At 56.0% G+C, this 19,100-nt stretch overlaps 1 protein-coding gene across 3 annotated transcripts; it reads left to right on the top strand.

Moving 5' to 3' along the window:
• Window positions 1–1,671: 1,671 nt before the first annotated feature.
• Window positions 1,672–19,028, top strand: DRP2 (dystrophin related protein 2). 3 transcript variants are annotated; one of them, XM_065643330.1, is made up of 23 exons: window positions 1,672–1,778; window positions 1,929–2,001; window positions 3,744–3,877; window positions 4,777–4,933; window positions 6,051–6,171; window positions 6,538–6,806; window positions 7,371–7,517; window positions 8,039–8,117; window positions 9,320–9,380; window positions 9,758–9,819; window positions 10,098–10,172; window positions 10,784–10,985; window positions 11,191–11,276; window positions 12,011–12,168; window positions 12,307–12,473; window positions 12,796–12,907; window positions 13,318–13,454; window positions 13,734–13,799; window positions 14,587–14,652; window positions 14,950–15,093; window positions 15,388–15,625; window positions 15,772–15,892; window positions 16,043–19,028. In XM_065643330.1, the coding sequence occupies exons 2-23, from the start codon at window positions 1,951–1,953 to the stop codon at window positions 16,177–16,179; spliced, it is 2,790 nt and encodes a 929-aa protein (XP_065499402.1). In that variant the 5' UTR covers window positions 1,672–1,778; window positions 1,929–1,950; the 3' UTR covers window positions 16,180–19,028. The 3 variants fall into 3 exon arrangements, with proteins under 3 accessions (XP_065499402.1, XP_065499403.1, XP_065499404.1); XM_065643331.1 differs by lacking the exon at window positions 1,929–2,001; XM_065643332.1 differs by lacking the exon at window positions 1,672–1,778 and having other exon boundaries at window positions 1,971–2,006.
• Window positions 19,029–19,100: the final 72 nt, after the last annotated feature.

Raw genomic sequence — 19,100 nt, 5'->3', positions numbered from 1 at the left:
AGGGTACCTCTCACCTCACAAGAGACTGATGGACAGTGGCAAAGTTTTCCTTGGATGCTGGCAGTGTAAATGATGGATGTAAAAGAGCTGGATGCTCCCAGGGTAAATGAGGTCCCAGGTTCTGCCTTTTCCTTTTCCATCATGCTTCAAACACAAAGACCAAAGGCTGAACTGGGAGCTCCTCCCTGCTGTGTTTCACCATCAGCCTGCACCCATCCTGCGCCAGAGAGCCCGGGTCTGCAGGAGGAAGGCAGAGCTGTCTCTGGAGCAGCTCCAGCATGCAAGGCTGCGAGGCTTGTGGCTGGGACAGGCTCTTGGCAGCTGAGTCAGGGCTTGTTGGCCCTGGGGTGGCTGTTAGGGAGCTGCTACTGAGCCGTGCATGGGTGGTTAATGAACAGCCCAGCAGATGAAGCGAGGAGGGAGGGAGATAGAACAAGATGAGCAGGCAAATGCCCCAAGCAGTCCAAGGCTCTACGAGGGGGCCAGAGCCCTGTGGGGTTTGCTGGGAGAGGGAAGGGGAGCTCGGGCAGGACACCCTTTGGGACCCACCACCACTGAGCTGCAGGATGACACTCAGGAGGTCGCAAACCTCCTCAGCTCAGGTCACATCCACCACAGGTTTCCCCCAGTCCCTGCCTAAGCCTGGCTTTCTGCTGTGTGGGCATCAGTGTGTTGGGTGCCATGCACTAGCTGGCTGCAAGCTGCTCTACGATTAATGACACTCCACCTAGTTCAAAGGGTCTGCTGTGCCACCCTTTGCACAGGTGTAGGTGTTGCCACCTAAGAAAGAGCCTTCTTCTCTTGTCCTTGCTTGTCCTGAAAGCTCCCCGCAGGCTGCAGACAGCCCATCCTTAGTTGTGCCCTGGCCTTGCTGAAGCCCCCTCCTCCAGTCTGGGAGCTGGTCCTGCGTCTGTCGGTGCTGGGAAGTGGTGAGGGGAGGAGGCTGGTTGTGCTGGCCCCAGAGGGAGAGACAGCAGTGGTCAGATGTGCAGGCAGGGAAGGAGGGGAAGAGAGGGAGAGATACAGGGAGCTTTTCATTCCCTCGCTGTAGGTGGAGGAGAGCATGGAAACAATGCTGGGCGGCAGGACTGTGGGGGACAGAAGGAGCCAGCCCAGAGCCTTCTGGCAAAAACAATTTGCGCCCAGTCCAGGCGGGTGAGAACATCTGTGCTGGGGCACGCGGGGAGCAAAGAGGGCATCTCTGGCTTCTTAGAGGTCAGGTCTCAAGGATCTGACTGTTTTCCTCTGGGTAGCCAAAGCTTGCTGGGACCATTCCCTGGGTGAGTCTCTTCCCTAGCAAACATCCCTGTCTGCCCTGCACATGCTCCAAAATCTGAGGGCAAGGTATCTCCTGGTCACCCCAGCCCAGCATGACCTCTTGCAGAGATGGGTCTTCCCCAGGGCCAGGAGCAATCCCTCTTCACGTGGCCAGCATCCCACAAGGGGCTTTCCCATGCCACAGTGCCCAGCAGCGGGCAGATCTCTGCCCACTTTGTGCTTTGCAGGCAGCCTCGACGGCACCACCAGGGTTAAGGCAGGTTGGAGGCTGCTGGAATGCCACCGGACAAAGCTGGGATTGAAGCTGGCTTCGAGGCACTGCCGCCCCCCTCCAGATTCCTGGGGGGTCAGTTCTCAGGGCTGCCCGGCTCTGCTCAGCACACGGTGCTCGCCTTCTTCCCTGCCGGGTGCTGCCTGGCGGCACCCGGAGGGGTGGGAGGCGATGCCCGCTCCTCCGGCAAAGCTGAGCGGCCCCGCGGTGGATCTGTGGCTAAGCACAGGTAGATGGACTGGCCAGAGCCTGCGTGAGTGTTCTGCGCCTGAAGAGAAAGCCGTTCAAGGGTGGAGGGGGAATGTGCATCTCTGGGGAAGGGATGCTTAAGGGGATGCTCAGAGGGAAAGCACTTCTCTTTCCCTCTGCTTGCTTGCAGGGGTTTTGTCCCAGGGGAGCAGATGTTCAACACCTGGCCCCTGCTTGGCCACTGGCACTGGCTTATCTACTGGGTAAGGTCTGTGAGTCACAGGCTTGGTGAGCTTTTAACTTCTTAAGCAAAGCTGGGAGGAGTGTGTTGTCTGCTGAGCTGTGCTGCAGTTGCACTTGCAGCCAGGTAGAGCTGATCTCCTCCTTTGGTATCCCCTGAGGTAGAGGGGAGGGCTGGAGTGTTCCCTGGCAGCACTGTGGGGTAACCCGCTTCATGATGACGTGCACGTGCAGAGTATTGATTTTTCTACACGCAAGCAGCAGCTTTAGCTTGAGTGGTTTAATGTTCATGGCCCCAAGATTCCTGTGAACTCTGTGGGTGATGATTTTTCTGTGTTTTCTTGATGCTTCTGGAGAGGCAGGATGGTGAGGCAGAGAGCAGACCAGTGTTAGATATTTTTAGATGAAGCAAGCTTAGCACCCGCCTCGGTGATAATTTGATTTCTCTCTGAGAATCGGCGTGGAGGGGGCATTGTTTTAGCTGTGTGGCCAAATTAATTGTCTGGTGGTTTGCTCCTGCCTGTTCCTCTCCTTGGCTTTGCTGGGTCTGTCCCCTGGACACCTCCAGGGGCCCTTGGACAGGACAAGTATCTGCACACTCCTCTTGGAAGAGCTGCTGCTTTCCTGCAGAGGCAGTTGCCCTTCTCTGGCGAAGGGGTGCCTGTTGTATGTGCTGTTTAGAAAGTGCTAATGCAGTTAATTATGGTTGATTAATCACCTGGGGATAATTATCACAAATGAGCTCTAATATCAAAGCAGCACTAGATTGAAATGCTGCCATTTCCCCAACAAAGTGCATCAATGTCTCACTTGTGGAAATGCAATATGTCTGTGTGTTTTGCACAACAAACTATGTTTTTTGGAGAGGAAATCCCCTCTCACTCATCAAGTCCTGTGTGAGCTGCTTCCAGTCCTGCTGGTGCGTGTTGCTTTCGCCAGCAAGTGCAAAGATGTCTTTGGTGACATCATGAGCAGGGGCATGATGCAGTGATAAGGCTTTGGAGAGGATTCCTTCCCCCATCCACTGAGGGTTTGTTGTCTGGGGATGAGCACTCAGTTTTCCAGGCTGAGTGGCACGGTACAAAGCGTGCTTCCTTCAAGTGACTGGGTTAAGATCTGCTGTGATCTGCTTCACGGCCTCTCTGAGCAGCCTTCCCACCACTGCTCATTCTGGAGAGGAGCAGACGAGAAGCAGCATCTGTGGAGGGGAAGCAGCATCTCAGACTTGCCGTGCAGGCAGGGAATAAATATCCTTGTGCTTCTGTAGAGGAGCAGGTGGCAGCTCCCAGTACTGGGGATATGGTGTAAAGGAGGCTGGCAGGTCCCCTTGGTCCCAAGGAACAACAGGACCCACGGTGCTCACCTCTTCTTGAAGCATAGCAATCCTGTATGGCGTGGAAAGAAATTGCCGTTAGCCCTGCAGGGACTGTGACACACAGGAACCAGCTCTGATTTAATATGTAGCAGTGAGAGAAGTTCATTGCTGGATAACTGAGGAGCACAGAGGTCCTGCAGAACAGGAGATGTGCAGTAAGCCCTTCTTCCAACCTTTGCTGTTGGTGCTGCTGGAGCTGGCACTGCATCCTTCCTCCACAGCAACGAGCTTCCCTGGAGCTGCTAACGGACTGCTCTGGGAGCAGGGCAGCCTCCTTGGGAGCTGAAAAGCCAGGCAGGGTCAGGACAGAGCAGGGTAGGTGTCCCCAGGCAAGTGTTGTAAGCACCAGGCATCGATCTCTGCATGCAGCATGGTTCTGTTTCTGCTCAGGTTGAAGCCTCACAGGATGGTGCAGGACCTTCGCGCGTGACCCTCCGGGCACCGAGCAGTGCCACCGGGCCCCAGGCCCCCCTGGAGATGAATCTTTGCTGGAATGAGATCAAAAAGAAATCACACAGTCTTCGGTAAGAGTCCCTGCCTGGAGCAAGCCCCAGGGCTGGCCTTGCCTTCTAGCCTTGCCTTCTAGCCTTGCCTTCTAGCCTTGCCTTCTAGCCTTGCCTTCTAGCCTTGCCTTCTAGCCTTGCCTTCTAGCCTTGCCTTCTAGCCTTGCCTGTTTCATGTGCTTGTCAGGAGGTTTTGAACTTACTTGTTTAATGAACCACATTAATTCTCTGTGACCTTGGCTCAGTTTCGCCTCTTGTCCACAGACCTCAGAGTCTTTCTCTGCTGAAAAGCATCCCCTCCATTTCCACCCATCCCGTCCTCCTCTCCCTCCCCTCCTTCCCTCCTGCTTGAATCTGCTGCTGTCTCCATCCTCCACCGCTGCTGTCTCTGCAGATTGTCTCTTTCTGCCCCATGGCCTTGCCACCACCTCTTCTGCGTTTGTCCCTTTGCTGGGAGCTCTCTCCACCGTGCAGGGGGAACGCGCCTGCTAGACCATCAGAGGTTGCAGCTCCACCGCCAGCAAGACAGAGAGCTTAACTGGGGCGTGTTAATTGTCTGCTGCCCTAATGCAAGGCTCCTGGAAGCTGCCCAGTCATGTAAATGCCGAGCCCGCTGTGCCAACCAGAGTACAGCTCTGACCCCCAGGCAGATGCAGAGCGACTGTCCTCTGCTCCGGGCTCCAGGGTGATGAAGAGCCTCTGAGTTTCCTCTCCCCTGCACCTCTGTGCTTCACCCCACCTGTGCTGTGCTGGCTGAGGGTCACACACAGCCCGTGCTGAGGCACGCTGCCGGTCACTGGGGGGTTCTGGGGGTGGTGGGGTCATCACCCCAGCCGTGGTGCTGTGCCTCCCCTCCCTGGGTAACCTGCTTTTCTCCTGCCCATCTGACCACCGCCCTGCTGTCCTTGGTATCCTGCCAGGGCTCGGCTGGAGGCCTTTTCTGATCACAGTGGGAAGCTGCAGCTGCCCCTCCAGGAGATCATAGACTGGCTTGGGCAGAAGGATGAGGAGCTCTCGGCGCAGCTGCCCCTGCGGGGCGATGTCCTCCTGGTGCAGCAGGAAAAGGAGACGCACGCGGTACGTTCTCTTGTGCCTCCCCTGCCACCAGTCACTGCTCAGATGAGCTGCAGGTGGGCAGCCCTGCCTGGGACCCCCACCTTGTGTCACTGCGCATGTCCCCAGCCTGTGAGTGCACCAGCCCTTGCCCATCTCTGCTTCCCATGGACAGGCACAGCACCAGTTCCGTAGCAAATACCCAAGGCATGCGACAGGGAGAACCCATCTGGTTTTAGACAACATCTCTGCATTACAGCCTCAAGTCATCTGCAGGTGCCTTAGCTGGTAGTGGGGCCCCGTCACTTCTCTTCTAGTTTCTTCCTTATGTCCTACCTCTGCCACAAAGAGAATTGCCTCTCACTGACCTCTGCTTTTGGGATCCTGGGGCCTGAGGAGGTTGGTTGGTCTAAAGGTGGCCTGGTGGTCGAGACATGAATGATTCCTGCAGTAATACATACCTGAAACTGGGGTAAACCCAGACAGATCAGCATTGCTGCTTCCCTGATCAGAGCATTTCCTTCTCGCTGTCGGTGGCTGTTGGGCTTCAGTTGTTTTTACCTTGAAAACAAAATTAAACTGTTGCTTATTGTTGCTGTCCCTCATCCTCACTGGAGCTGGTCACTTCCCCACACACACACAGCCGATCCAGCAGACAGCACCAGTGGGGTGCTGCAGTTGGAGGAGAGGACATCCTAAACCAGCCTGCCTCTGAAGCCTGGCTTGGCAGATGTGCTGCTCTGAGGCATCCTGCTGCTCCCCTCCTTGCTCCCCCAACAGCTGGACCTGTTGCTGAACAGCTGCTGGAAGGACTATTTGCATGACCATGCTCCTGCTGCATGAGTGAGGAGGGTCTAAGCAGTGCCTCTGAAATCATCATCAATAAAGCAATTCCTCTTGCACAGCCCTGGCTTAACACACCCTGCAAAGCTACAGTCCAGACCTCTGCAGGAGCCACCTTCTTGCAGGTGGTCATTCCTTCCCCAAACCGCAAAAAGATTTTTCTGTTAACTTCCCTCTGTGTCTCCAGTGAGGTTTAGGCCCTAGAGTGAATAAATCACTGCAGCCCTTGGTGAGGGGGCAGCAGGGGCATGATTCTCCAGTGCAGCATGCTGTCTGATCTCTGTGCTCTGCTCTCCAGGCTTTCATGGAAGAAGTGAAGTCTCGGGGACCATACATTTACTCTGTCCTGGAGTCAGCACAGGCTTTCCTTTCCCAGCATCCATTTGAGGAATTAGAAGAACCAACTTCAGAAAGCAAAGGTCCGTGGAGCTTCCCCTTCCCTGTTCTCCCATAGCACAGCTCCTCCTGGGCTGGACCGGAGAGGGTGGCGCTGGAGGTGGGTGGGGTGACACAAAGCGCACATCAGCGCTCCGCCTAGTGCCGTCATGCACCAGGCTGTTTCCAGTCCTTTGATCGAAGCTCAGACTGGTGCAGAGCAGGCTGGATACCTAGAGGAGTTGGTGCAGAGACCCATACTGTTATCACTTGGTTTCCCTCCCTTTTTCAAGTTTTCCCTGGATTTTTAAGTCTCCCTTTCACCTGTCTTTCCTCCAACTGTTGCCCACTCTCCTCTGGGCTGGGGTCTCATTTTTGCCCTCTGTTCCCCTTCTGCTTTGCCTTCACAGATGTCTCTCCTCGGCACCGGATCCAAAACATCAGCCGCTTTGTCTGGAAGCAGGCAAACGTGGCCAGTGAGCTGTGGGAAAAGCTCACAGCCCGGTGCGTGGACCAGCACCGTCACATCGAACGGACACTGGAGCAGCTGATAGAGATTAAAGGGGCCATGGAGGAGCTCAGCACCACACTGGACCAGGCTGAAAGCGTGCATGAAACCTGGGAACCCATTGGGGACCTCTTCATTGACTCCTTGCCAGAGCACATCCAGTCGACCAAGGTACTTCTGGCTCTGAGAAGGCACCAGCCTTGGCCCCAGAGGTGATGAGATGCTGCTTCCCAGGAGGACGGTGCTGCTCCTCCTGACTGCTCAGTCCAATGCAACCTCATCACCCACGGTCTCAGGGGCCAGGTCCTCCCTGCAGCAGCCCCCTGGCACTCTGAGGGTGGATTTGGCCCACAGTGTCCTGAGCAATCAGCTGTGCTGAGCACCTTGTCATGGTACAGACATTACACAGGTACAGTGGCTCAGTGTAGATGAGCCATTGTCCACATCCTGCTTTTCAGGAGATTCGAGTAATCGCCAGCTTGGCTGCTTTGTTTTGGGTTTCTGTGGGGGGGTTTTTGGTGGTTTTGTTTGCTTGTTTGCTTGCTTCTTTGTTTGTTAATTTGATTTAATTTTCCCACTAAGGTACCCTGTGGGAAGGTTAGTTAGCAGTATCTTGCCAGCCAGTAGCCCACCCTAGCTTGTAGCAAAGGAATTGAACCCAAGTCCTGATCAGTCCCCTGCTTCTTTTCCTTCTTTCCCTGCCCTGTGCCTGTTCCCCCGGGCACCGGATTCCAGCTGTTCAAAGAGGAGCTCTCCCCCATGAAGGATGGGGTGAAAGCAGTCAATGATCTTGCGCACCAGCTTGCCATCTCAGATGTCCACCTGTCCATGGAGAACTCCCGTACCCTGGAGCAGATCAACATGCGCTGGAAGCAGCTGCAGGTGAGAAGGAATCAGGACCAAGCACCGCAAATAAACCACAGACGGGAAGACGCTGGGGAAGGGCTGTCACTGCTGAGCTTCAAGGATGATAAATCAAGGCTTGGCATAGCAGGGATGGTATAGCCGGTGTTCCTGGAGGAAGAGAGCATCAGTTCAGTGTGAGGAAAGTGGCTGGTAAATCTGTAGACGTCTTGAGCAGGAAAAAGCAAGGGGAGGAATGAAGGACGCTGTCTGAGGAGAATCAGGATCTGATGGGGGTGTCAGTACCAGCTGTAGCTGCTTTGATGTCTGTGAAAATATGGATACAGGTGATCTGCAGCTGTGGCCTGTGCTGCCTCAGCCTGTGGTAGGAGCTGTAGAGGGCTGAGCGGACTGGGGAACGCAAATACCGAGGCAGGCAAGGAAGGAAGAGGAGCTGCATGCTGGGGCATGCCTGAGTCCATCCACAAGCCTTCCTGAATGGGGCTTCAATCTGAAATACCTGAGGGGCTGCCACTGAATTCTCCTGTCCTGTTCTCCAGGCTTCCATAAACGAACGCCTGAAGCAGCTCCAAGATGCCCACCGGGACTTCGGACCAGGCTCCCAGCACTTCCTCTCCTGTACGTGAGTGGGTCCTCCTGCTGTGGGGCTGCCTCTGCAGGGTGGCTTAGCACGGGCTGTGGCACAGGAGAATGGGGTGCAGATTCCCGTTGCTGAGCACAGAGCCCTAAGAGCCACGCGCACAGCTAAAAAAGGGTCCAGGCCAGTGTCTGGGGCACAGGAACCAGAGCAGGAGGCATGTCCCAAAGTTAGGGTTGTGCTACCTCACCTTGTGGGACCAAGGCTGGGACACGGAGTGCGGTTCCCGTTCAGAGCACAGAGCTGTGACACTTGCAGCAGCGGCTCCCAGGTGATACTGGGACTGTGCCAGCCTCAGAGACTGGGTGGGCAAGACAGCAGATGGCAGAAAAATGCAGTCCCCCATATCCTGTGTTAGTCATTTGGAGGCCAAAAGCGTGCACATTAAGAGGATTTTCATTTACGTGGCAAGGCAGAGCAATGCTGTTCCTACTGAGCTGAGCTGCTGATGACTCTCAGACCTGCAGAGGATAGGCAGCATGTTGTGCTCCGAAGTCTGGGGTCTGTCCTTGGAAGTGCTGAGCCCTGCAGAGTCTCCTGATGTCAGTGGGGTTTGTTGGGCTGTTTCTCTCCAGACCACATCCTCCCATCTGAAAGGAAGAGCAACTTTTCCAGTTGCTGGAATTGACAAGCTGCCTGTGACAAGGGAAAATAACTGAGGGTCATAAAAGGGCTTTCTTCCTCTAGATAATAAACACAGGGTGGCAGGCAGATGGTATGGGATGCATCCTCATCTTCCCAAGATACTGCAGCTGACACACAGAACATGAGTAATGGGAACAGCAGATGCTGTGGGTGCCCAAACCTGGACATAACAGGCAGTGCTGTGTGTGTGCCTGAATCCCAGCTGCTATGAGCCCTGCCCACTGGTGACTACAGCGTTGTCTTGGGCATCACCCAAAGTGTCAGGAATTGTCTCTTCCTGAGTTGTGAGCTCAGCCAGATTCAGGGTCCCTGTCTCAAGAAGGGCAAGACCCCTCTGAAAAGACCCACAGTCTTGCGCCTCTCTTATAGGCAGCATCCATTTGCCTGGTTCAGCACCCCAAGTTGGTGATCTGGGAAGGCACAGCCTCCTCAGGGGCACCCACCTGCTGGCACAGTCCCACTGGGCTTTCACCAGGGAGAGCATCAACCTAAACAAGCATTTGTCATTGATCTGACATCTGTGTGTCTCTCTTTGCAGCCTCTGTCCAGGTCCCCTGGGAGCGAGCCATTTCCCCCAACAAAGTGCCATACTACATCAAGTGAGTGTGCTCCCCACCATGGCCCAGTGTCTTCTCTAGCACAGTGGGAACAGGAACTGGGGACCAATTAGGAGTGGGGAGCGGTGAGCAGACTGGTCTGAGCACTGACCTCCAGCAAAGCATGTCAGCCCCAGCCTGGCAGAGCCAGGCTTTCCCTGTCTGCTGAGATGCCCCAGATGAGGGGGGACACTGGCTGGAAGCATCTTCTACCATGCTGCTGTGGCTGGGGACTGTGCTTACTGGGATGCAGCAGCCCCAGTGTCTCTGCAGGCACTGGGGGACTCAGTCCCAAGGCTGGCAAGGTCCTTTTTTTAATCTCTCATGGCAGCTGCTTCATTCCCAACTTGACTCTCGTTTTACTTCTGTTTTCCTTCCAGCCACCAGGCCCAGACAACGTGCTGGGACCACCCGAAGATGACGGAGTTGTACCAGACGCTGGGTAAGGAGTCTGCCACAAAACCATTTGAGTTGCTTTCCCCTTTTTGCAGCGTGGGGTCCAATGCGAGATCCCCTCAGCACACCCACTCTCCTCTGTGGCACAGGCCCCCCCTAAAGCAGAGGGGTGCAGCTGCCTGCATGGCTCTGTCCCTCCTCCTTCCACATGTACTCCACTTCTGCTGGTGGAGCAGATATCTGGGAGCTGCAACTGCTGCTTCCTGCCCTGGAGATAAGGATGTCGAGCTGTGGTTTTATTCTTCTTTTCCTGTGTTCTTGCAGCGGATTTGAACAACATCAAATTCTCAGCGTATCGGACGGCTATGAAACTACGACGGGTGCAAAAAGCCCTGAGATGTGAGTGTGAAAAGTATTTCCCTCCTGCTGTGTCTCCCTCGATAAAGGCATTAAACTAATACAAGCTGTTATCAGCACATCAAAGGCAGGAGCCCACCAGGGGACAGGTAGCTGAGGCGAGAGGCGCTAGGAAGATGAGCCTGTGGCTGGAAAGCTGAGCAAATCCACTTGCTGAGGTCTCTGCGCCAGCCCCTTTCTTTGCAGGCTTAGGGTGGAAATTCCTCAAGGGGCAGGGGTTAGTCGAAGGGATTTGAGCACAACATGGTCCAGCTCGGAGTTACAAAGCTGTTGGATCAGGCAAGGGCTCACCCAGCAGCTCCAAGGGAGCCTGAAGAAGCCATGGATGTGACATGGAGCAGAAACCAGCCTCGCTGGTGCGGGCAGAGAAGGCTCCACTGCTTTGAAGAGGAGGAAGGGAGTCAATAAACTCGACTTCTGCACTGTTAGTAAAACTCCAGTTAGAACAGGGATTAGTAGCAAGGTGAATACGATGCGGTAGAAGTTCAACATGATGCGTGCTCCAGGTCAGGGCTGTGTCTCCCTGCTCTTGGTTCTTGCTTCTACCATTTTCCTCTCTGCCTCTGATCCCTCTGCCTGTGCTTTCTGTGCAGTGGACATGGTGCCCCTAGCCACAGCCTTGGAAATCTTCAATGAGCATGACCTGCAGCCCAGCGACCGGGCGATGGACGTGGTGGAGGTCATCCACTGCCTGACCGCCCTCTACGAGAGGCTGGAGGAGGAGCGGGGCATCCTGGTGAATGTGCCGCTCTGCGTGGACATGAGCCTCAACTGGCTGCTGAATGTCTTTGACAGGTACCAGTCCCCCAGTGTCTCCCAGAGCTGTGGGGCTGCCGTGCTTGGAAGGAAACCTTTTTGCTGCTTTTCCAGCTGGCAGTGCTGCAAGAAGGCCCTGGCTATGAGTGAGGGGGCTGCCTGGCACAGGCTTGCCTTGCTGACCCCCCTGCATTAGAAAAAACTCCAAAACATTTGCAAACCTTTGCAATATCTCACCTTGCAGTGGTCGCAGTGGGAAGATGAGGGCGCTCTCCTTCAAGACGGGCATTGCATGTCTGTGCGGGACAGAGGTCAAGGAGAAGTTTCAGTGTGAGTCCCCCCGTCTCCCTCCCCCAGGGCCTGGTGTGGAGTAACCTAGGGAAAGCAGGAGTGCTTTTGTTTCCTGGTGTAGCCCTTCTTTGCCCAGAAAGACCAAAGAAACAGCTTTTCTACAGTGACTAATTTGCTTGCATTGCCACCTCTCCTTCCCTGCCCAAGCCTACGCTGCCTAAATTAGGATGCATTTTTGCAGACTGACTGGTGCTGCGGTGATCTTTCTTGCATGGTGCTATAAGGAACAGTGCAGCGAAGGCAAACGGGCAACTTGTCCAGTGCTTCCCAGAAGGAAGAACCCTGGGCGTGCATAGCTGGGAAGTAGTTTTCAGGCAGATTAAAGGAAGCCCCTTCCCTCACTACATTTTAACCATGGTACTCTCTGCCATGGGATACTGCAGAGAAGTTAGCATAGGAGGCACCAAGGGGTTAAATAAAGGGATTGGGCAGATTCATAGAGGACAAGCCAGCTGTGGCTGTCAAAGAAGTGATGCAAGTTACCTCTGTATCAAGAAGACTCAAAATTCCTGGTTATTGGGAGCTGGAAGGATACCAGTAAAGGTTATTTAACCATAGCTCAGTTTTTCCTGCTCATTTGAGCTCCCTGCCAGAGACAGGCAGCGGGAGCCCTGGTGTGATCCACACACCGCTTCCCAGCTCCTGCATCCTGCTCAGTGTGTAGAGGCATCAGCCATGTCTCTAATGGGGCTGTGTGTCTGTCCTGCCGGCAGATCTTTTCAGCCAAGTGGCGAATGCAGGGGGACTGTGTGACCAGCGGCACCTTGGCGTCCTGCTCCATGAGGCCATCCAGGTCCCACGCCAGCTGGGAGAGGTGGCGGCGTTCGGGGGCAGCAACGTGGAGCCCAGCATCCGCAGCTGCTTCCGCTTTGTGAGTAGGATGCCATGGCCTGTGCTGTCCCCTCTGCAGCAGCCATGCCAGGGAGAGGCTCCCGGAGGTGGCAAGGGGCTTGCACCCCATCACAGCTGGGTCCCAGCTCTGAGCAACCCCTTTCTCTCCCCTCCCCAGAGCAATGGGAAGTCTGCCATCGAGGTGTCCCAGTTCCTGGAGTGGGCCAACCTGGAGCCGCAGTCCATGGTGTGGCTGGCTGTGCTGCACCGGGTCACCATGGCAGAGCAGGTGAAGCACCAGACCAAGTGCTCCGTCTGCCGGCAGTGCCCCATCAAAGGCTTCAGGTAGGGGTTGTGATATGGGACCTTGATCCCCAAGGGAAGTGCATGGTGTGCTGCAGGAGGGAGCTGAATTTGCTCTGTGCTGTTGGGGGAAGCTAGAGCTCTGCAGCAGCAGCGTTTCAGGCAGGTCAGACCAGGTGCCAGCAGCAGGGAAGGAGCAGGATGCTTTTCTGGGGATTTCAGCCATCAGCACTGTGGGTTCAGCAGGGTGCAAGAGTGACACAGACGAGACAACCTCTGTTCCCTGCTGAGCTCTCCTTTGGCTCCAAAATGATGTGTTTTTGCTGACTCTCACTGCCTCCCTATGGCTTCTTGATCTCTCCAGGTATCGCAGCCTGAAGCAGTTCAATGTGGACATCTGCCAGACTTGCTTCCTCACCGGACGAGCCAGCAAGGGCAACAAGCTGCACTACCCCATCATGGAGTACTACACCCCGGTACAGAGCTGGGCTGGGAGGGTCTTGGCTCAGAGCAGGTCCCCGTTGATGGCAGCAGCCATATGACATTTATGCTGGTACAGCCCCAGAAGTGGATCCCTTGTATGTTTTTGATCCCCTCTGCATGCCCTCTGCTGTCTGTGTCCCTGCTATTCTGGGGCTCATGGTGAGCAGGAGGGCTCGTGGTGAGCAGGATGTATAGCATCCACCGATTCCCAGCTTGGCTTGTGCCAGGCCCCATGACAGGCTGACAGGGCTGCCGTGTGCCCTCCTTGCTTCCTCAGCTGTGTCTGCCCCTTCCACCATGTAACTCATGCCCAGCCTGAAGGGACTTCTTTCCTGAGGGTGCTGACCGGTAGTACTCTGCTTTTCATTAAGCAGCACCTTTGTCATTGTTTGTGTGTCTGCAGACCACATCCAGTGAGAACATGAGAGACTTTGCCACTACGCTGAAGAACAAGTTTCGGTCCAAGCAGTACTTCAGCAAGCATCCGCAGAGGGGTTACCTGCCTGTCCAGTCCGTACTCGAGGCTGACTTCTCTGAGACGTGAGTTGGCTGGGCCCCACACTGTGCCTTTCAACCCTGCCTGTTACGTGGGCTCCACAAATGGAAACAGCATCTCAGCTGGGAGACAGGGAGGGCTGGAGGGGGCACTTGCTCTGGTGGTGTTACAGCACCTAGTTTTTGGAGGAGCAGAGATTTCAGTCTCCCTCTCCAGCCTGTCCCTGAGTCTTCTCAGCCCAGGTGAGACCAGGGCAGCCTCTTCAAGCCCTAGCTTTGAGCAAGGACTGCCAAGCCTTGTTGACCAGTGTGTGTCTCTTCCAGACCAGCCTCCTCCCCGATGCTACCGCATGCCGACACCCATTCTCGGATCGAGCACTTTGCCAGCAGGTACCACCACCGGGCACCGTTGTCAAGCCAGGGCATGCAGTGTGACTCCCACGGGTGTGGGGAGGTTGGGGGCAGACGCGTGGTGTGCCCACAGCCCCCTCCACGCTTCCCAGCGTGCTGCCTGGCAGGCAGAGGCTGGCTGCGATGGCTCAGGCTGCCGTGCCCTTGGGAAAAGGCAGCTGCGGGGCCGGTCAGACCTGCCTGCACCACCTTGCTCCTGCCTGGGACACAGCTGATGTCACACAAATTGGCAGCAAGTGCCATGCATCTGACAGCAGATGTCTGAGTGATGAAGTGCAGCCTCCACGTACCTTCCTGCTCTTCCCAGTATGAGCTGCTGGTTGGATTCTCATCAGGCAGATCCCTCGATGCTCTGCCTGTGCGCTCACCAGTGCTGCTTGCTCGCTTCCCGTTGCTGCCTTGTGCTTTGTGATGCTTCTGCCCTCACCGCGGGTCCAGGCAGAGCAGGGACCTGAGGAGCACAGGGAGCCTGTAGGTCAGGCCTTAGGCTGGAGCTTTCACCCCTTGACTTCGCTTAGGTGAGAGGAGGCTGAGCGGCTGCATTGCAGCAGCCCTTTATTCCAGAGACTGTCACCCCAGAGCAGCAGTTTCTTGTTTTCAAAAAAGATAAAACTCTCTAGAGCCTGTGAAGACGGGCAGACTGGTATAGGCCAGCTGGGAGACCCTGCCAGAAAGGGTTCTTGCAGGGGCTGCTGCAAGCAGGGTGCATTGAGCAGGCATTCATGGTGTCTCTGGCCGTTTCTCAACCTGTTTCTCTTTCCTCCAGGCTTGCAGAGATGGAAAGCCAGAACTGTTCCTTCTTCAACGACAGCCTGTCCCCTGATGATAGCCTGTGAGTTCTGCCTCCTTTCGCTCCTCCTCACCTCCCCCTGAGTCAGGGCTCCTGTGACTCTGTCCCTGCCTAGCCAGGGCACAGAAATGTTTTCCTTCCCCACTGCTTTGAGTCTGAGGCTCTTGGCCACCTCCAGCTACCCGGGGGTGCTGAGCTGCTTCTGAGCTTTAGACCTGGAGCAGCGAGAACAAGCTCCCATGCAAAAACATCTCCCTCCAAGCTGTTCTTCCCCAAGGGCACATGAGTCCCGTGAGACTGATGTTCCTCACTAAGGTGTTTCTCTACCTGCTGCAACAGGGATGAGGACCAGTACCTGCTGCGCCATTCCAGCCCCATCACCGACCGAGAGCCTGGGGGCAGCCAACAGGTTCCAGGAAGCCTCAACATGGATGACAAGGGAGAACTGGAGAGAATTCTGGCGCACTTAGAGGATGAAAACAGGTAGAGGCATGGACAACTCTTAAAGGGGGGCCTATAGGCTGAGGAGAAAGGGAGAAGCCTGGCAGAGCTCAGAGTGGAGCCAGGGGATGGCTGCTGGGGCTGAAGATGGGGATTGGAGGAGCTGAATGGGCTGGTTTGGAGGGTGCCTAGGCTGAGCCTTAAAACCTTCATGGGAGCACCTCCTCCAGCGGTGTTTTGTTTCTGAGTCCTGGACCATTCCCAGCGGGCAGCTGCTGGGTGTTTGAGCAGTCCCTAGAAAGGAGGGCGGTGATGCTGACCTAGGGTATCTTGCAGGATCCTTCAGGGAGAGCTGAGACGCTTGAAATGGCAGCATGATGAAGCGGTGGAGTCTCCAACCTTGGCTACGGGCTCCCCCAAATTAGTGCAAGACCCACATAATGATGAGCTCCTGGCAGAAGCACGAATCCTCCGGCAGCACAAGAGCCGCCTGGAGACCCGCATGCAGATCCTGGAGGACCACAACAAGCAGCTGGAGTCCCAGCTGCACCGACTGAGGGAGCTGCTGCTGCAGGTACTCTCAGAGCAAGGATCTAGGGAAAGCCCATCCTTGGGGTGGACTCTGCAACAATTCAGCCGGGGCAGTGGCACAAAGGGATAGTCGGAAGCAGGGTTGGACAAGGACAGAGGATTGTGACAATCCCCTTTCTTTCTCTCCAGCCTCCAGCAGAGTCAGATGGCAATGGTTCAGCAGCCTCTTCCTTGGCTTCATCCCCACATCAGTCTGAAGGCAGCCAGGCAAAGGAAAAAGAGCACAACACCCCTGACACTGAAGCTGCAGGTGAGGATTGAAGTTGGACGGAGCTCTCGGCCCCACTCTTTGTTCAATGCTGTGGGAAGCTGTCTGCACCCTGTGAACCTGCAGAGATGCTGGCTGGTGAGGTGGATGCCCAGAGAGCCTGCTCACCCGGTGTCCTCTTTCCTGCTGCAGATGAAGTGGAAGCCAAAAGCCAGGAAGTCAGCATGTGCCTGGAAGACATCATGGAGAAGCTGCGCAGCGCCTTCCCCAACTCTCGAGGTACTCGAGTGAAGTCTCCCTCTCTGGCCTCGTACTGCTCCCTCAGATGAGGTTTTCCCCATGGAGCCCTGCCCCAATCCCAGCTTCCCTGCGATGGCTGATGCTCTGCAGTGCCTGCAGCCAAGGGCTCTGCTGCCACGGTGCTGCTGGGACTGGTGTGTATCCTGGGTGCAGAGAGGCTGAGGAGGAGGTTTCACACATGTAAGGAGAGGTGAACAGAGCTGCCAAGAGTATGGACCAACTAGATCCCCACAGAGGAGCTGCAAGGCAGCCTCCTGCCCTGCTCGGGACGCTGCACCCCATAGGACTCTCCACTGAGAAGATGGACAGACCTGCCAGCATCGAGTTTGCAACGATCACCTTGAGCCACCTCCTCACTTCATCCCTGTCCAGACCCTTTTCCAGAAGAGGTCAAGGCCCCAGTTACCTGGTGAAATGGAAGCGATGGTGCATCCTCTCCTAGATGCTCACGGACAGCTCTTCCCAGTGGGGCTGGGGACTGGGGGATGTGTGTGTGGATGGTGCTTCACTTGCCCAGTGGGTTTTGGTGTTGGTCTTTCTGCTGCCCCTCTGTGCTCCAGCCCAGGAGCAGCACTTGGTCCCTCACCTGGGCTGCCCATGCGCATGCCGGGGAGAGACATTGCTTGGTGCCAGCACTAACACAAAGTGGGGCAGAGCTCCCCTTTCTGCCCATGCAGACTCCTGCCCACTTTCTGCCATCTCTGAGCAGGATTCTTCTGGCTCTGCAGCAGCCCCGTTCTAACCAGGTGGCTGCAGGTCCTATATTCCTGACCTCTCCATTTCTCTTTCAGGTATGACTTCCCTTATCTAACACCTCCTATGAGCAAGAGGCTTTTCCTAACAAGCTACCTGGCTGCTTTCCTCCCTCTCCTCTCCCTGCCATGCTCCCCGTGCTGCGGCAGACCTCACACAGACTCCCTGCGAGCTGGTCGTGCAGGATGCTTGGCAGCTCCAGAAGATCTCAGGGGAACATAGGCCATGCAGGAGCAGGACTGTGGGCTCCCCAGGAGGCTGGCTCAGTCACTCAGCCAGTGTCCAAACCTGGGTGGAAAGGTTCAGAAGAAATGAAGCTCTGAAAGCTGCTTGTCCCCTCTGGCACTCATGGTTTCAGGGGGTGCAGAACTCAGCATCCCGCTCCTCTTCAGTTTTGGCCAGGGGTCCTCCAGATTTATGGGCATCAAAACACTCCTGGAGCCACCCAGTTTTTAAAAGAACTCTTTCTAACAGCATCCAGCTGCCAGCCTTACGGATTGAACTCTCTCTGCCACCCAGGGCTCTGCAGCCAGCCAGGCACATACTGTCTGGTGGGTAGAGTCTGCGAGGTTTATGGAGTAGGGATGAGTCCATGTTAGAGCTTCAGCCCAGCTAGTAGCCTTATCTTGAGAGGGTCTTTATAACAGAGCCTTACCATTTAATTTGCATATATTTCTATATATTATATATATATTCTGTACTTAAATACTCTCATGGACTCACTCCATTAAACTCTAATACTGTAAGTGCAGCTGCCCTTCACTTTCAGTTCTGCCCAACATCTGCTCCTGCAGGGACCAGCACCTTCCCTGCTGCTGGAGCTGCTGTGGAGCAGGGCTGCTGCGAGGGGAGCTCAGCAAAGGGCTGGACCAGCAGCAGGTACTCCGTCCCACCTGCTTTCCTGGGGAGCTGTGCCTTTGCCATGGCACAGAGGGCCTGTCGTGCCTGGACCCAGCTCTATCCCTGGGGAGCCTGGCGTCCTGCAGCCACCTATCCCCGTAGTGCTGCAGAAGGGGTTTCTCCAGCCCTGGGGCCACCAGGCTGCTGGGCTGTGATGCAGGAGCGCAGCGGTGCAGGAAGGCAGCAGGACAGGCAGTGCACCTCCTTGGTACCCCCAAGGAGTACTTGCCCTGCTTCTGTCCCGAGTTTGAGCTGGGCTGAGGGGCCAGAGGCACTCACTGGAAGCAGGCAAGTCCTGCCTGCAGTGGAGGAGGTTGTTCTGCAAGCTGGCAGGGTAGTGTGGTGGTGGCTCCTGATCCCAAAGGCTCCCTTGGGCTGGCTGTCTCATGCTGTGTTATGTCGAGAAAAAGGCAGAGTCAGGTGCTGTGGGGTGCCCCAGAGCAGAGGCTGAGGTGGCCCTGCTGCTCTGGGGCCACAGGCTGTGGAGGGATGAGATGCCTGAGCCCACAGGGCAGGGTGCAGGCAGGGCTGCACACCGGTGTGAAGCATCCTGCCCAAAACAGGGCTTGCAGCGAGGACAGGTATGGGGCTGTTGTCACTGGCTGGGATGGGATGCAGTGGCGAGCTGTTCTGGGAGATCTGGACCTGGGGCGACAGGGCTGTGTGTTTGGCTTCAGTGTGCTGGCAGAGGTGCAAAGCAGCACCCACACCGGGGTTTTGGCAGTGGAGCCTTCTGGCTGGGCACTGGGGGTCCTGTGCTGCCGTGTCTACCAGCAGCCATGGGGGTTGCTGTCCCTGCTGTCCCCTCTCACACCCAGGTGAGAGGTGGGACACCAGTGGTGGCACTAGTACTGGGCTGGCCGTACGCACGCTGTGTGTCAGGCTGCTCGTTTGGCCATGGGGAAGGAACACACACCAGCCTGTGAGATCCTGCTGGACCCTCCGGTTATCCCAGTGACAGGATGGGGGGAGCATGGAGAGGAGCAAGATTTTGGCCCGAGAATGAGGTCAGGAGTACCCAGCTGGGGGAAGCTGGAGAAAGGAAAAGGCAGGATGAGGGCAGAGCCTTGGTGCCAGGTGTGGGGAGCAGCAGCAGCCAGGCTGGGTGCTCGGGCTGCGTTTGGAGCCGGGATGTGGCAGGGAGGGGAGCAGGCTGGCTAGTGCTCTGGTAACCATGTGCTGTGATGCTGCTGACCTCGCTGCTTCGCGCCATCTCTGCTCTGGAAAGAGAATAAATTTGTATTTGTACTGAGACCTGGCTTGGTGCTCTGGCCTCTTCTATCTGTGCAGCTCGGCG

This window comes from Caloenas nicobarica, chromosome 12 (genome assembly GCF_036013445.1).
Source record: "Caloenas nicobarica isolate bCalNic1 chromosome 12, bCalNic1.hap1, whole genome shotgun sequence".
In the NCBI taxonomy this organism is placed as follows: Eukaryota; Metazoa; Chordata; class Aves; order Columbiformes; family Columbidae; genus Caloenas; species Caloenas nicobarica.
The sequence above is the reverse complement of the archived record's forward strand: the minus strand, read 5'-3'. Positions and strand labels throughout refer to the sequence as shown.

What these genes read in the sequence shown, in the direction of transcription:
- DRP2 (XM_065643330.1), top strand. Translation starts at nt 1,951, where the DNA reads ATGTTCAACACCTGGCCCCTGCTTGGCCACTGGCACTGGCTTATCTAC. An exon ending in AAGAAATCACACAGTCTTCG is followed by an intron (nt 3,878 to 4,776) that starts GTAAGAGTCCCT and finishes GTATCCTGCCAG; the next exon opens with GGCTCGGCTGGAGGCCTTTT. An exon ending in ACCAACTTCAGAAAGCAAAG is followed by an intron (nt 6,172 to 6,537) that starts GTCCGTGGAGCT and finishes TTGCCTTCACAG; the next exon opens with ATGTCTCTCCTCGGCACCGG.